Source organism: Ailuropoda melanoleuca, chromosome 2 (genome assembly GCF_002007445.2).
Source record: "Ailuropoda melanoleuca isolate Jingjing chromosome 2, ASM200744v2, whole genome shotgun sequence".
NCBI classification, from domain to species: Eukaryota; Metazoa; Chordata; class Mammalia; order Carnivora; family Ursidae; genus Ailuropoda; species Ailuropoda melanoleuca.
Genome location: NC_048219.1, coordinates 62,352,654 through 62,370,630, shown reverse-complemented (window position 1 = coordinate 62,370,630; position 17,977 = coordinate 62,352,654). Strand labels below are relative to the sequence as shown.

General features: G+C 36.3%; 1 protein-coding gene across 1 annotated transcript in view; it reads right to left on the bottom strand.

The window, feature by feature from the left end:
- The window catches only part of RPAP2 (RNA polymerase II associated protein 2), a 77,570-nt gene extending 59,613 nt beyond the window's left edge, over positions 1 to 17,957 (bottom strand). Inside the window, exons 1-6 of the mRNA XM_002929147.4 lie at positions 17,810 to 17,957; positions 17,098 to 17,143; positions 12,965 to 13,079; positions 11,457 to 11,555; positions 11,195 to 11,260; positions 8,743 to 8,831 (exon numbers count right to left, since the gene is read on the bottom strand). Of these exons, the coding sequence (XP_002929193.2) occupies positions 8,743 to 8,831; positions 11,195 to 11,260; positions 11,457 to 11,555; positions 12,965 to 13,079; positions 17,098 to 17,143; positions 17,810 to 17,882 (488 nt within the window). The 5' untranslated portion in view covers positions 17,883 to 17,957. The remainder of the gene's footprint in view (positions 1 to 8,742; positions 8,832 to 11,194; positions 11,261 to 11,456; positions 11,556 to 12,964; positions 13,080 to 17,097; positions 17,144 to 17,809) is intronic.
- Between the last annotated feature and the right edge of the window lie 20 nt (positions 17,958 to 17,977).

Genomic DNA, 17,977 nt, shown 5'->3' with positions numbered 1-17,977 from the left:
ATGGGGAAAAAAAAGTAAACATACAAACTAGGTGTACACAAAAGAGAAGATAAGGCATTGGATATTAATCCTGTTTAAAGGACAAAACAGGGTCGCAATGAATGCCATTATATTGCAAAATACTTTCAATTAAAAAAAGTCAAGCTAAATGGATAGATGGAACCAGAGGTCATTTGAGTTATGACACTGAAAAGCTGCCAATCAAAAAATGTCAGAGTTGCAAGTATTTTTCTATATAATTAAACATTACATCAACCATATCATATTATCTAGATAATCCATTCATCTTTGGTCAGTCTTAAGCATAAGAGGCACTGCAAGGAATTGGCTCTCCTACCAATCCTCTCCTTAAGTTATGGGAGGCACTGCTAACTGATTTGAGGCATTCTTTCCCATTAAATACCTTTTCAGTACCACACATCAGCAGGCATATAGGATGAAACCAGTATTTGCCATCACTGCTTTAGAGTATTCCCCCTGTAGTTCCGGAATTCCCCAAGACCAATAATAAAAAAATTTAGAAGGAAAGGCAAAATAAGGCAACAGGCAGTGAGCTGCCTGAGAGTAAAAATGTAATCTATTTTTGTTTCTTCCTTAGTCCCTCAGCCAATTGAGGCATATCCTTTCCCAATCACCCAAATTATCCTGTTTACCCTACTTCTTCCCACTCACTAAAACTCTAGTCATAGAAGCTATCTCAGTTTGGTGTTCCTCAAAGCAAAGGATACTACTTGGATGGTGACTAGCCTTGACTGCTCCAGGGTATATTTATAACTCCCATTAAGAGCTTTTTTGGCCAAAATAATATGCTAACTTTCACAACAGAGAGTTTTATTGCCTGTTGACTACATCCTCCCACTTCCACTTGTAGTTCTCTCATTTTTCCTATCCCACATCCCCACCCAAGTCTTCTTGGCTAAAATTATCAAGGCTCAGTAACTTGCAGCTGTCTGACACTGGGATCTGAGTATCACTACAGGGAAGAAAGCATGTGTAGACAGTGATTCTCAATGGGATTCTTATATTCAGTAGCTAACCTGCAAAGTATATTCCATCATTCCTTCAAATATAAAATTCTGAACTATTGTGTGTATGATTATGCTGGGTATACTAATATAAAGAACAGATTCTTATTCTTTTTTTTTTTTTTAAGATTTTATTTATTTATTTGACAGAGAGAGAGACAGCGGGAGAGGGAACACAAGCAGGGGAAGTGGGAGAGGAAGAAGCAGGCTCCCAGTGGAGGAGCCTGACTCGGGGTTCAATCCCAAAACACTGGGACCACGCCCTGAGCTGAAGGCAGACATAAGGATATTACAATTTAGTAGGAGGAAAATGGCTGTTCTAAGAGCTTTACAAATGTTAATCCTCATAGAATGAGTAGTTCCTACTATTATCCTCATGCTACAGATAAAAAGACTTGAGTACTGAAAGAATCAGTAATTTGTGCAGTCACATAGCCGGTAAATGGTAAAGCCAGGAATCAAACCAAGACAGCAGAGCTCTTAACTACATTTTGCATCATGAAATTCAAGAGAGTATGTGGCAAGTATGATGAAATATACATGAGCTGCTACAAGAAATTAGAGAAGAAATAAAAACTTGTTGAGCGAATGAAAAAAAGCCTTGGATTCAGTGGAGTCTATAAAGATTTGATACAGTTTGTATTATAAAAGCTAATCCTATGATCTGAGGTTTTACTCTGTAAACCTCTCTCTTTTTTCTCTTTCCTTTTAGGATGTTATCACACTTAAATCTATCTTTAGAAAAAAAAAACCCTTCCTTCAATCATACAGCCCCCCCCCCAATTTTCATTTTAAGTTTTCTTTAAAGTCTGCGCTTGTTTTCAATTCCACATCTCCTCTTCAATCATCAACCCTGTGCCTCCTGGAATCTGTATACATTACTCTACTGACATGGCTCTTATTTGCCAGAGAGAGACAGCGAGTGTGCACAAGCAGGGGGAGAAGGCAGAGGGAGAAGCAGGCTCCTCGCTGGGCAAGGAGCCCGATGCAGGACTCGATCCCAGGACCCTGGAATCATGACCCGAGCCAAAGGCAGATGTTTAACCAACTAGGCCACCAATGTGTCCCTACTGACATGGCTCTTGCTAAGATCACTAATTACCATGGAAATGCTAAATCTAATGGATATTTTTCAGGATCCCCCCCCCTTTTTAAAGTAGAAGAAAAATAATCAGTATGAAAGGAGAGCTTCAAAGAGGAAGAAAATAGGAATAAATCATGAAGCAAGCTTCAGTGAGAAGAGAAAAGAATCAGGAATACAGAAAGTACTGTATTAGCAATGGGGAAGAGAAATGAGAGAGCATAAGAAGAAAATAGTGCTGAAAGAGATTCTGCTGAATGAGCTCAACCCTTTCATTTAAGCAGTAGGTTAAATTATCTACTATGAGTTAGGGATTGGGTTCAAAGTTTAAGAAGAGAAGGAAAGGTCTGAATGTATCAGTCAGTAATAAACAAAGAGAAAACATGGGAGCACACAATTGAGACTACACAGAATAAACTGGAACTGGGCTGGAGGAATGCAGAAAGAGCTTTGGTACTAGGCAGATAGGGGTTTAAATCCCAAACGTGTATATATAAGCCAAGTGTTCCTGGGTCACTAAACCTCTGTGAGCCTCAGTTCCATCATCCATGAAATGGGTAACAATACTTCCCAGGGATCTTGTAAGGACTGAGACAGGTTTTAAGAAATGAGACAGCTTATCTAAAACACTAAAGTGCTAAATGAGATGGCTTATCTAAAGCGGGTGAGAACTTTACCCAATAAAGAACCCATGTACAGAAAAAAAGGATGACTGAAGCTTGGGAAGGTAGACATGGTAGAAGGTTAAGGGTCTGGCCAACCTGGAACAGAGCTAAGGTAGAGACAGGAGGTCAAAATGAGGTCACAAAGCACACTCAAGAATGATAGCTGTAGATGAGATAGAGGCTGCGGTGAGAAACGGGAAGCTCTTATTTCAAGATGTTGGAGGCAGAATAGCCCATATAAGAATAGGTCTAAGTATGGCTGAATGAAGGGATAATCAAAATGTAAACATTCTAAATCATGAATACAATTTAAGATAGTTTTATGAGAAATATCCAGCTATACAATGACATTTTTTGAGGAAAAACACTAAGAATTAAAAGAAAACTCAATCTCTTAAAGGCAAGGGGAAAAATCAGAATATACTGTCTTCCATATGGTAGGTGGGGTTTTTTGTGGTATAATACACATTACACAAAATTTACCATTTAAACCATTTTTAGTTACAGTTCAGTGGCATTAAGTACATTTGTACTTTTGTATAACTATCACCACCATCCATCCCTAGGGCTTTTTCATCTTCCCATACTTTCCGCTAGCTGGTTTTTACATTACTTCATTAATCCCCACATAACTAACAACTTTATTTTTACAGATGAGGAATCTGAAGCTTTGAGGTTAACTAATTAACTAGTAAACCTAGGATTCAAATTTGGGTCTTTCAAAGTCCCAGCTCTTTCTACCACATGCTGCCTCTAATTAAACTCAGAAAAAAGACAAAGTTGTGAGGGTACCACCTTTGCTTAACCTCTCCTAGAGGAACTCAATATACTTCACAAGCTACCATTTTCCTCTCCTTTGTTTCATTTTTCTGATTTCAGGTAAAGAGAACTATGTGGAACATCGTTTCTAGATACTTGATGAGTAACCTTAACAGTCTCTCTGATTTCTAATCTATAAAATGGAAAATGATACATAGCACTAAAATAAATTCGATGTAAGTTTAATGAGGTACTAAATGAAAGGTTCAATATAAAACTTCAGTTTGTTTTGCTATGAGCTGTTTTAGAAAGAATGAGGCACCAAGTTATGTTGCTTTCTTTTTTATCCTTTGATGAAATTCAAAAGCCTTTTATTAAAAGTGCCATCTCTCTTTGCTCTATGTACCTTCCATTCCCTTCAAAGCTTATGTTGTCCCAGAGATAATTCTCAATCTAACTGACATGAGCTTAAACAAAAATAATGTTAAAGAATATGTCCAAATTGGTTCTTCAGAAACATTTCACATTATTTTCACTGAAGTACAAATTAGATGATTAACTGTAACTTTAGCAAAAGAAATCTAAAATCAGAAATAACTTGTGCCAAAAAACCTGTGAATGTATGCATATAGATGTATATGTTTGTGTTGGTCAGAATATGTGTATTAAACATGAACCAACAGAAGCAGCAGGCTACAGTTTCCCCCATGGTGGAAATTTTCCAAATATAATCTGAGACATGTTAAAACCTCTTTCAGAAAGTTTTTATTCTGTATACCAAGCAACAGAAGTGGCTGTTCAGGAAGAGGTTATAGAAGTTGTTCTGCAGAGGTTTTTGGCTTCCGCACCTCTGAGATTATACTGTTTATTGCCAAGAAGCATGTGTGAAAATCCCCTTCTCTGGGCCACATGATGGCGCTTTTAGCTCTGTCAGCATTAACCATTCACCCTAATTTTATCTTTTAAACCATAATTTGATTCTCAACATTTGTCCTCCTCAGTTTAAACTCCTGATTTTTTAGGTTACAAAGAAACTTCCAAGACTTGTCAGAGCCTACAGTCAAACAAAACAGGATTTCTAAGTGTAACTATATGACTAAATGAGCACGCTGTCTCAGAGGAACACAAGTGTGTGTGGTCTGTTTCTGGCCACCAAGTGGGTGAAAAATTTCTAACTCACAACATGAGAAGCATCATACTGCGTCATGACCCAGTCCATCTAGGTCAGTGTTTTGTCTCTGACACGGCATCAGGAGACATTTTGTAAGAAGGACTGCTGTTCTCCATGACATTAAAGATATACTCCAGATATTTTTTCATATCTTAATAATAAAAATGAAGGAGTAGAAAACCTCTAAGACCCCTTCTGACTCCAAAGCCTCAACAGAAGCACAGGGCTAGAATTCATGAATTTGTCTAAATCTTTCTTAAATCTTAAATCTATCTATACAATGAGGTAGTGAGCTTTCTATGATATAAAATAATACCTTAGAAATGTTAAGAGAGACTACAGATTTTAGTATTTTGGTATCTGGTTAAAAAATTTACATTAGCTTTTACAGCAATGTAAGACAGACTATATTGAGTCAAATGCAATATTCTACTTCCAAACAGTGTGCAAGATCATGGTGTCCCTGAAGATGTCAACTTCAAGTTGTTCTGGACATGTTATAAAACATTCCTGGTTTTTCTTCATAATTGAAAAACTTTGATCCAATCTTTTATCAACCTTCATCTTTACAGATTGAAGAGTTCAAATTATTTAAGTCAGTAACTTTTACTCAATTCTTAAATGAGACAGACTTCCCTAAAGGTAGTATAACTTTCCCTAGTCTTACGCTGATAATTTTAATTTTCATCACTTTTATAAAAGACATTTCCTATCTAGCAAATTTTCACTGCAGTGGCAGTGACTGACTCAGAACTGTAAAACATTAGAACTAAAGGGAACTAAGAGACTAAATGCAACTTTCTACTTTGCAAATGAGGAAACTGAGGCTTAGTGTTGATGATAACAGACTGTGACAGTAACACAACTAAAAACCTAAGCTGGACACAACAAAACAGTACTCTTAAAACTGTGGATCAGAATCAACCAATTAAGTGGGTTGCTACCAGCATTTTTAAAAACCAACAGAATAGAAAATATCAGAGGCTTTTTGTGTTATAAGGATAAGAGTCATTTCATAAAACTTTGTTTCAGTTATATGTATGTATTGGATCATAATGTAAAATATACTTATGGTAGTTAAAAACTTTGGAAGTCACTGCAATAAAATACTTAATTCTTTGAGTGGATTTTAAAATTTGCTCTTATTTTCTTAAAATTTAAAATTTATTATTATTTAATAATTACTATTAATAAAATAAAATTATATTATGATTTAATTATGATGAAGCAATTTATTATGATGACACTTTCAGCTAATAAAAATATCTCTGCATTAAATACTAAATGCTAAGTACTAGAAGAAACAATTTTTCCCCTTTAAAAGAAGATAGATTCTGAATGTTATACTCCATACCACTTGTGAACAGACTTTCTTTAAAAATCACATTTCTGTAGAGCTTACAGGTGTAACAGCTAGAAAGGCTTTTGAAAAGAACACTGAATTCTAGAATTCTTATCATTAGAACACGTAAAAATATCAACCATTCTCTGAAGACACAGTGACCTCTAGTGGATTCATGAAATAAACTGACACAATGCTTGTCCATAAGAATTTATAAATTAAGGTAACACTGATGCATGCAAATATAAAAGTTACTAATATGGCTATATAATGACAAGTATCATACATAAATAAGGGCTACAGTTACACTATGTACACTGCGACAATTGTATATTTATAGATCACTCACTGGTTAATTCCAATCAACTGGAATCCTGGCATTCAGAACCTATCTCTAGCTTAAGATATACATTTAATCTTTCTGAGCTCGTTTGATAAAGATGTTGGATTAAATTGTCTCTAAGCGCCTTTTAGCTCTTTAATTATGATCTTTTATTCTTTAATTCATCTTGTACACCAATGTCAGATCAAATTCTGTTCAAAAGCATTTGAAGGCTCCCCAAAGCTTGTCCCATTAGAATAAGTACAAATTTGTTTCACTCGTGTACTCGTTATGCATTCCATTAACATTTCAATTTAAACTCACAGATTTGGTTTCGTAAGTGTGTGCATGCTTGTACAGTTGTCGGTAGCCTGTCATATACTAAGCACGTACTACACACATTGAATGTAAATTAAATTGATTTGTTTAGATTAGGGAAACCAAGGCCATTTTCATCTTTCTTTTTTAGTGAGGTAGGGAAGGGCATAAAGTAGAATTTCAAGAACCACAAATATAAAATGACTGAGCTTCATATTCAGGGAAAAGGTGGGCATTCTGAACATAGAATAAGATTTTAGGAAAAGGAAGAACTGTTTTAAATTAGCCGAAGGAAGTACCAATAACAGTATCTGAAGAATATAAAGATGACAGAAAGGCTGGTTTGGTAAATGGTTTTGAAGCAGATATGAGGATGGGCTAAATTTAACAAGTAGAGAAGATAACACGGAAACAAAGTTAAGGATAACTTCAGGAAACACTAGTTTTAACAGCTGAGGAACGGAATATGTATAGCTGTCATAAGACTAAGGAGGCAATGAGCAGCTCTGCTGAAAGAAATGGGAAGAAAAAAAAGTGATAGTGAAGAAGGTATTCTTAGGTCCCCAGTCCCCTTGGACAATGCAACAATCCCTTATCATCCAAATAAAAAAGGCTAGTGTAGAACAGTGAACAATTTAGTCTTCATTATGTGTAATTCAATTAACAAAGGCCACAGGGTGGTGTGTTTTAGATAGTCTTTTTTTTTTTTTTTTTTTTTTTTTTTTTTAGAGAGAGAAAGTGCAAATGAGGTGGGGGAGCGGTTAGGGAGAGGAGAATCTTAAGCAGACTCCATGCTGAGTGCAGAGCACAACACGGCGCTCAATCTCACAACCCGGAAATTATGACCTGAGCCAAAATCAAGAGTCAGACACTTAGCCAACTGAGCCACCCAGGCGCCCCTTGACATATTCTAAACCACACGCATTGGATCTGTAGGCAAAGGTGTCAGCCAACGAAGGGACTGTCCCTCAGTACAAATGGTGCTAGTTCAAACTACAGTGGTTTCATATTACCTTGTGTATCAGATAAGACTTTAATAAGCTTTGTTTTAAGGCAAAGATCTTTAGTTAACTTGGGTCTCATTACATTTATGTCATTAAGTTTATTTAGCATTGATACTTTTACCACATGCCTTGTGTTGCAATATTCTCTATGAAACATGAGTTATTTGGGACATTATTTAATTTAGCCCTGTTTGAAATTGGACAATACAGTTCAATTACGTAACAATTTTTGTTACCTTTTCTATATTATGGCATTTGCCTCTCAGTAATAAATTTTCTCTCAAATTCAGCAACTAAAATGTTGTAAATGAGGCAGAACTCCAGGAATGTTCATATACTTTTTTTGCTAAAAATTATACTGGATTTCTTTAAATTTATAGAATACTGTACTGAGTTTTAATGAAGATTGAGTGAATTAGTAACCTGAACTTTTTAACCTTAGTACATAGGTTTTTGGGTTTTTTTAGTACATAGTTTTGGGGTTTTTTGTTTTTTGTTTTTTAAAGATTTTATTTATTCATTTGAGAGAGAGAGAGAGCGAGCCAGCGAGAGAGGGAACAACCAAGCAGGGGGAGTGGGAGAGGAAGAAGCAGGCTCCCAGCGGAGCAGGGAGCCTGATGCAGGGCTTGATCCCAGGACTCTGGGATCACACCCTGAGCCGAAGGCAGACGCTTAATGACTGAGCCACCCAGGCGCCCCCATAGTTTTCTAACAACAAAGTCAGTTCAGTTGGATCCTAAGATCTAGTATCTATTAGAAAACTTTAACATTCTTACTCTAGGATTATTATATTAATAGGATTAATAGAAATAATTGACATAGCAGAAAGCAAAGTTCAGGTTTTGTGATTAAAGCTAAACAGCTAAGAAACAACATTTATATTAATTTTCTGATTTTAAGTGTAAAATTCTTAATAACTATGCTTAAAATATAACCATTTCCCTTCAATTAAAATGTGCACAATGGTAACATTCTACAGAAAACTGGGACTACTCTCTATGTATCTCAAAAGTTGGATTTTTATCAACAAATGTGTATGTAATGATTTAAATTACCTTTCCTCTTCTCGAACCCATACTGGAGTTTTAGGAATTTGTGCTTCAAAGAACTTAGATGCTTTGTAACAAAAATTGCTGCAAAAACACTGAAAGGAACATTTTAAAATTCGTGAATTATTTTTTTCTTATCGTGCAACACAACTTATGTACAGAAAACATAAATATGTAGTTCAAGGAAAATAATGAAAACCCATGAATCCTCCACCCAAGGTAAGAAATAACGTATGATGCCTTTGAAGCTCTCCATGTGTGCCCCAGATAGTGTCACCTTCCACATTTCCCAGAAGTAACCACTATCATAAATTCTGTATTCCTCATTCCCTTGCTTTCCTTTAGTTTTGCTATCTATACACACATACCTACAAAAGGTATCATTCAGTTTTGCCTAATCTAAACTTTGTCTAAATGTAAATGTACTGCTATGTTTTCTGGGTTTTTTTGTTCCATGCTGTATTTTTCAGATTCATGTAGATGTAGCTTATATATGTTCAGTATTGCAGTTCACTGTGTAAGTATATTATCTTCATTGTTTAAGAATAATTGAGTTGTTTCTAACTTTTTGGTTATCACTACAATGTGCCTATAAACATTTTTTTTAAGAATTTTTAAAATTAAAAAAAATTGTGGTAATACACAAAATTTACCATCTTAAACATTTTTAAGTGTTATAGTTCAGTGGCACTAAATACCTTCTCACTGTAGTACAACCATCACCACCATCCATCTCTGGAACTCTCTTCATCTTGCAAAATGAAACTCTATCATCAAACAACTCCCCATTTCTGCCTCTTCAGACAATCACCATTCTATTTTTGTAACTATGAATCCGACTACTCTAGCTACCTCATATAGGTAGAATCATTTAATATTTGTCCTTTTGTGCAGGCTTATTTCACTTAGCATATCTCAAAGAACATAACGTCTTAAAGTACATTCATGTTGTAGCATGTGTCAGAATTTCCCTCCTTTAAAAGGATGAATAATATCCCATTCTATGTATATAGCATATTTTGTTAATCCAACTAGGAACATTCATATACATACACAGTTGTACAAATGGGCAAGAAATTCCTTAAAATATATACCAAAGAATAGAAAGACTTGGCCATAAAAAATGTGTGAACTTGACTTTACTATATAATACCAATTTCTCAAAAAGGATGTAATTTTATTTAACCAGTAGTATAAAGAGTTCCTAATACTTAACCAGTAGTATAAACAGTGCTTAATATTGTCAGATTTTTATAATTTTGCTAATTTGGGGGCTGTGACAATGTAAATCAATGTGTTTTTATTTGCTATTTCCCTGATTACTGATAAGGCTGAATATCTTTTAATATATTCATTTAATTCATTTAATATATTCATCAAATTCCTTCTATAAAATTTTTCTAGGGGTACCTGGGTGGCTCAGCCAGTTAAACATCTGATTCTTGATTTTGGCTCACATCATGGTCTCGGGTTTGTGAGATGGAGCCCTGTGTCAGACTCCACACTCAGCCTGAGATTCTCTCTCCCTCTCCCTCCCACACCCCCGATTCACTCTCTCTTTCAAAAAAAAAAAAAAAATCGACAAGGTTTTCTGTCTTTCCCTGGTCATGAATCTGTGGTCAGTTATATGTGGGAAATACACCTCCTTCTGATTTATAGCTTATCTTTTCACTCTTTTTTGGAAACTTCTGACATGCAAATGTTTTTAATTTTGATGTAGAAAAACTTACCAATTTTTCCTCTACGGTTTGTAATTGTCTATTTAAGAAATTCTCTCTCCAAGTTTATAAAGATACCTTCCCAAATTCTCTTGGAAAAGGAATTTCTCTTTTGAATTTAAGTCTTACTGAAACAGGGATCAATTTTCAGTTTTTCCCTTTGTATAACTATTTGTGCCAGTACTATTTACTGAGAAATCCACCCTTTCTCCACTGATCTACAATATTTCTGTTGTCACATATAAAGTGTCCACATACGTGCTGAGTCTGCTTCTGGCTCTCTATTCTGCTTCATGATTTACTTGCTTGAATTTGTGCTGGTATGCACTTTTAGTTTTTATTTTATTTAAATTTTATTTTATTTTTAGAGAAAGACAGAAAGAGAGCATGAACAGGAGGGGGAGGGGCAGAGAGAGAGAGAGAGAATCCCAAGCAGGCTCCACGCTCAGCCTGATATGGGATTTGATCTCACTACCCCAGGATCATGACCCGAGCTGAAATCAGGAGCCAGATGCCTAACTGACTGAGCCACCGAGGTGCCCGTGCTCTTTTAATTTTTAAATGTTCAAGTATTAATTAAAGCATAAGCAGTTTTTTCTAACACCTTCAATGAAATATTTTCAAATAAACTTTTAACGTGGCTACTTTCTAAAAGGCAAACTTTTCAAACAATTCTTTTTAGAATTCCATTTAGTATATTAAAAATTAAATGCCATACTGAGAACAGCCTTTAAACTTACCTTTCTTTCAGTAATATCATAGACTTTATTGGTTTTGGTAGAAATTTTATATTTCTGTTTTGGTACCTAAAAAAAAGAAAGTATAGTTAAGAAGAATTTAAGTAATAAACTTTATGTTACAAGATTAAACCATCTAAATATCATATCTCTGGCTAACTCATGTCATCAGTTCATGACCTCAGTGTCATTTCTTGTCTTGTCTACAAAGTATTTGCTAATTATAAAAAATTTAAGCTTCTATTTTAAAAAATTAATTACTTACAATTCCTAGTTTCTTCTGACATAAGGGATAACCGCAGAGTTTAATAATAGAACGCTCATCCACGACATCGCTGTAGTGAGCAGGTGTGATGAACTTCCCCTATAATGAAATGAGAGGGGCATTTCCCCGCTAGATTATTGGACAAGTTCATTTATCAGCTCTCTCAGACTCAATGATCTCATCTGAAAAAAGTAGGAATAATAAGTCCTCTAATTCCCTATAAGGAATAATAATAAGGTATGATGTTAGAATCAGAGGAGAAAATAAAGGAAACACACATACAAAAGCACTTGGCACATAGTAAATACTCAAAAATGTTAGTTATTATTAAAAAAACAAACAACCCGAAAAAACTTCTGCGAAGAGACTATATATCTTTGTAGATATATAGGTCTTGAAATAATTCTGAGGCAGGAGAAAGAAGTGGTGCTACAGTGACTGCTATTCCAAAGCAAAACACTGAAAAGTATGTTTTATTTAAAAAATATATTATTCAAAAAATAAACCATGTAAAATAAAATAGAATTTACCTGTTTCTAAAGAACTAGCTTAAAAAACGAAGTATATCGAAGGTGTCATTGTGACTCCTGACAAATTTTTGTGCAAAATCTTCCAGCTTCTGGAAAACTGTACAGGAGACTGAGTAGGTCTAACACCAAATACTTCCCCTTGATATATCTTCATGTTCAAATCTCAACTCATAATTATCTCTTCTTTGCTATCATTTTTGAACAAGTTTTTCTGTTTTCCCAGGGATTGAGATACTTTTTACTAAGAGTGATATAAGGTATTTGTTTCAAATGAAGCATTTCTGGTTTGTCTGTCTTTAGTGTCATCATGGATGCAGATTCTTATGTAGCCTATATCAATTTAAATATTGTCATATTTATATTCCTTTTGTTTAGAAAAATCTGAGCCACACTAATAATTATTTTTGCAATGGAAGCTCTGAGTTTTAATTTTCCTTTTTTTTTTCTTAAGGATTATGAGGATATAATAGAAATTTCCATTCAAAATTTTAATGCAATAGAGTTGTTAAAGGAAAAAAACTTCTAATGTAGATTACAATTCTCGTTATGTGTTAAATCATAAATGACCAATATTCCAGGTTTTATAAAATATCAAAATAGAACTACATTAACAAAAATAATAACCTTCTGTTATAAAATAGGACAACACACAGAATATGGAAAATAACATTGGGATAATTAGTGCAAAGTGATGAAAATCAAGTGAGATTAGCAGACCTGTTTAAAGACCCCTACTATTTAGGGGTAAAATATGCATGTTATTTGTCATTAGTGCATTTTAAAGTCATTATACAAGGAATGCATAATAGGTGATTATTTTAAAAATGCATGAATTATACAGCATGCTATGTGCATCTAGTGACTGAGAACAGATTCAAAGATTTTGATAATACCAGGAAGTACAGATTTAAAGATCCTTAAATACAGATTTAAAGATCCAATACTACAAATATAATAATTTCCCAACTTGAAACATACACATTCCCTTAGGAATTCTTCTGTAATATCCTCTTCTAAAAGCTGTTCAACAATATGTAGAGCTTTTCTCTCAAATTCAATCTTCTTTCTCACAGCTGCTTCTAGTTCTGCTTTCCTAAAATTAAAAAATGAAAAATTATTTAAAATTTAAGTTATTCTACTTGTAAGTTTTGTCACAGCCAATCTTCTTAGAACATAGCACAAACATAACGTGATATTTCGCTATTTAAATTAGTATTTTTTAATGCTACTTTTGGTCCAATACTTTTCAAAGTATTAACACATGGAAGTCTGCCACAATAACAGGACTATTTGATTTCCAGGGCCTAGGGCACAAGGAAGAAAATGAGGTGAAATCTTTTTGCCAATTAGTGTTTATGCTCTCAATCACTCCTGTGTGTACCTAAAAAGACAAGCTTTTCCTCTAAAATCCTTAGAAATCAGGAAAGATTAGAGAGGAAAAAGACAACTTCAGCTGTTCTTACAAGTAAAAATATATTTGTGTCAAGTCTCAAAAGTTAATGATAGCCCAGTATGACAAGAGTCCTATCTGCAAAGAAGTGCTTACTTACTTTGTTATTAAGTCTTATTAAATAACTATATTGACACGACTATGTTGTTTAGGAAAACAATCTTCCTACGAGGGCTGGTCCTTGCCCTGGCACCAGTGGGACTGTCAGCCTTTGCTGGCCCCTACATATCATAGAACATAAAAGCAGAGGCTACCTGGTCAAACAATGGCTCTAGGAGAGTGGTTCTCAATCCCAGCTGCACATTAGGATCATCTAAGGAGATTTCTTTAAAAAATATTATGCCTAGGTCCCACTGCAGGCTAATTCAATCAGAATCTCTGAGGATGGGGCCTAGTTTTTGGTGTTTTCTTAAAAGTGCTCCAGATAATCCTAACGTGCAAAAGGGTTGAGAATCCCTGCCATAGGACCAAAGATACTCAACCATCTTGGTAACTTATTTGCTCCTATCCTGTACTGGTTTACACTTTCCTACTGGAACTACCTCAGCCAGCCTCCTGGGCCTTGACTTGGCTCTCATACCTGGATCTATAATGTATTCGCTTTTTCACCCTACTTTCATTGACTTTAGACTCTAATTCCTTGCCTAGAACAGTAATAGTCTACAAAAACCATATAACATATATTAATAATATCCTACAAAAAAGAAGGATGACACAGGATTGCCAACTATTTCTTTTGCCAAATAGGGACATTAAAACAAAAAGAAATTTGCAGGGGGCGCCTGGGAGGCTCAGTCATTACGCGTCTGCCTTCGGCCCAGGGCGTGATCCCGGTGTTCTGGGATTGAGCCCCACATCAGGCTCCTTTCCTGGGAGCCTGCTTCTTCCTCTCCCACTCGCCCTGCTTGTGTACCCTCTGTCGCTGGCTGTCTCTCTCTCTCTCTCGCAAATGAATAAATAAAATCTTAAAAAAAAAAGTTGAAACCAACAACTGTTCTCCTATGATTTCATAAAGGCCATTCTTACATCAAAGAAGTATAAAAGACATGAATACAGATTAAAAGGCAGTTCTTAATATTAAATATATTTGGCTTTATGAAAAACATTTTATTTTTCTCATATTGCTGCCTCCAATAAAAGATGTGATATGTACTAGGATCAGTCTACAACCTGCACTAAGGAATTGCTGACTCAAGCTGTTAACTACCTCAACCTGCAGTAAGAGTCACACTCACTCTTAACTGATGTCTCGAGCTGCTTCCCACCAACAGCCCTATCTTGCTATTGCCCTCATACGGGTAGTATGGCATACAGCAGTGGTTCTCAAATTTTTTGGTCTCAGCATTCCTTTATACTCTTAAAATTAGAACTTTTGCTTATGTGGATTATATGTATTGATATTTACCATACTTGGATTAAAAATGAGGAAAATTTAAAGCACTTGTTTATTAATGCATGTAATAATAAACCCATTACATGTTAATAACATTTTTAAATAAAAAACTAAGTGAAAATAGAATTATTTTATATTTTTGCAAAGTTCTTTAATTTTTGGCTTAATAGTATTTGGATTGAATGCAGAAGTATTTTTCAGTTGGAATAGATTTATAAAGGATCACTCCCTTCAACAACTATTTGGTTACCTACCCCCACAGATTTTTAATTGTTTCATCATCCTGGGTAATCTGTCCACAATACATTCTAGTGTATCTATACTTCCCACGCTGTACTGCTCAGAATAAAATATAATCTCCTTTGGTTTGTGGTCAGATCACTATTGAGGAAAGTTGCAAATTATCATCATTATCAATATTAACTTTACTCTTGCAGTGTATCATAAAACCAAGTCAGTATAATCATGCTATTCCACAGGGAAATATTCTCTAAAATAGACTGAAAGGGGCACTTGGGTGGTACAGTTGGTTAAGTGTGCGACTCTTGCTTTCCATTCAGGTCGTGATGTCAGGGTCATGGGATTGAGCCCCTCCCCGGACTCCAGCACGGAGTCTGCTTGAGATTCTCTCTCTCTCTCTCTGCACCTCCTGCTTGTGTGCACTCTCTCTCTCTGATAAATAATCTTAAAAAATAAAATAAAATAAATCTCAAATCCATCCAATTTCTCCATTCCTATATGATCACCATCCCTCACATCTTAAAACTTTTTAAACTTAAATTCTGTCACTCTATTACTTGAAGTTTTCCTATTTGCACTTGGAAAATCTCGATTTCTCACTATAGCCCACCAGATACTACATGAATGGAATCTGTCTAAGTTTTTCCTCTGCTTTCTTCCCTTGCTCACTACCATGGGTATCCTTCCTTTCTTTGAACTGACCTAGCTTTATACATACTGCCATCTCTGACTGGAAGTCTCTCCTCAGGACTCTCTAGTTAATGCCTACTTATCTTCAGGTCTCAGCTGATTATTTCCTTGGAGAAGTCTTTCCCTGATAATCCCCAGCTAATTTGAACTCATTAGTTCCATCTGATGACATCATAGTCTTTTCTTTTATAGTACTTAACACAGCATTTAACTATGTATTCAGTTGTGATCATTTAACTGGTATTTATCTGTTCCACTGGAAAGGAACTGTGTTTATTCTGCTCAAAACCATATCCTGAGGGCCTAATACAGGTCTGATATCTCACATTTGGTAAATAATTTTTGAAAGAACGAGTAAATGAAAACCAATACCTGCCTGATAAAGGATAAATCAGAGAGATGCCTGGGTGGCTCAGTCTGTTAAGCATCTGACTCTTGATTTCAGCTCAGGTCATGATCTCAGGGTCAGGAGATCAAGCCCTGCATTGGGCTCTGTGCTCAGTGGGGGAGTCTGCTTGAGACTGTCTTTTTTCCCTCTCCTGCCTCTCCCAAACCCTCCCCAACCTATACTCACTCTCTCTCCAAAATACATAAATCTCTTTTTTTTTTTAAAAAAAAGGATAAATCATAGACATATGTATTTTAATCATTCTCATAGACTACTTCTATTCTAGAAACTTTTTTGTGAGGAGATAAATCTAGCCTTTTTAGGAGATGCCAAGAAACAGAATAGGACTTTTTGCTGAAAATATGGACATGATGTAAACAAACCACAGTAAAGGTTTCTTGGAGTCTCTGGCATATAAAGTAGTGAAAGGCAAGTGTACCTGAAGAGGTGGAAAAGGAGTATTTGGTTAATTCAGGAATGTTTATTCCCTTAGTCTTTCTACAGATATTCATACCTTCACCAGCAATCTAAAAGTGTCTTGATTTGCTTTTCTTTTTTTTTTTTTTTAAAGATTTTTTAATTTCTTTATTCGACAGACATAGAGAGAGCCAGCAAGAGAGGGAACACAAGCAGGGGGAGTGGGAGAGGAAGAAGCAGGCTCATAGAGAAAAAGCCTGATGTGGGGCTCGACCCCATAACGCCGGGATCACGCCCTGAGCCGAAGGCAGACGCCCAACCGCTGTGCAACCCAGGCGCCCCTTGATTTGCTTTTCTTAAAGCCTGGACTAGAGAGATATAATGAGTCTATATGATAATTTATAGTGCTTCTCAGATCTTCCCCTTCTCTTGCATAATAATTTTTCTAAGATATCACCCATTATTGTTTTTAAAAATGGTTCAGTATGAGATAAACAGATAAGCTAATACAGTTGTCCAAGTAGTTCTCATACCTTTTAGAAGCATCTTCTTGTTTTAATGCATTTGTCTGTTTAGCACCTACGATAATAAAAAAAATAGGTCAAGTCTACACAAACACTAGTTTACAGGACAGATTCCTACTCAAACTGCAGACCACCTTCTTTTCCCCACACATTACTTTTTAATCCTGTGTGTAAAACTAATGAAATAGGCACTAGGGAATTCAGTTTGCTTGTTATTTCCGAATTTTTCTTGGTTAAAATGTATCTCTTTGGGGACTGAAGTTTCTCACGTATCACAGCTGCACGGTTACATCCTCCTGAAAATCTGAGATATGGGTACTTTAAGGGGCAACCTGTCTCTACTCCCCAATGTCCTGTCCACTCACAGGGAAAGGGGGGGGGGGTGACACCTCAGAGGACCAGGGGACCAAAGCAGCAGTACATCTCGAAGATGGGCTCACTCTGGCGAGCCAGCTCAAGACTCCAGCACCTCTACTCCCTTTCTCTCAGAGACGGCCCATTCTGGGGAAAATCTTGGAACACTAGTGTAAAAAGGTGGGGGTATGGGCGGAGGTCTTTTCCAGAAGACCCAGGACAGAGATGGGACGCTCTCGGCCTTCTCTGCCCTGGAGACCTCCGCTCCTGGCGCAGTCTTTCGGGTGTGCTCCGCGGGCCTTAGTGTGGAACCCTGCAGAGGCTCAGCTGTCAGGGTGCAAATGTGGGAAGAGACCCTCCTTCCTACCTGCGGCGTTTCGGGAGGCGCGGGGAGGCCGGGCCTTGAGGCGCGGAGAGCGCTGCCCCGCGGAGTCAGCCATGGCAAGCGTCGTCAGAAGGTCAGGCCTGGGCCTGGCGTCTCCCTCTGAGGCTCCGCCTCCCCTCGCGTAGCGCTGGGCGGGGCGGGGACCGGAGA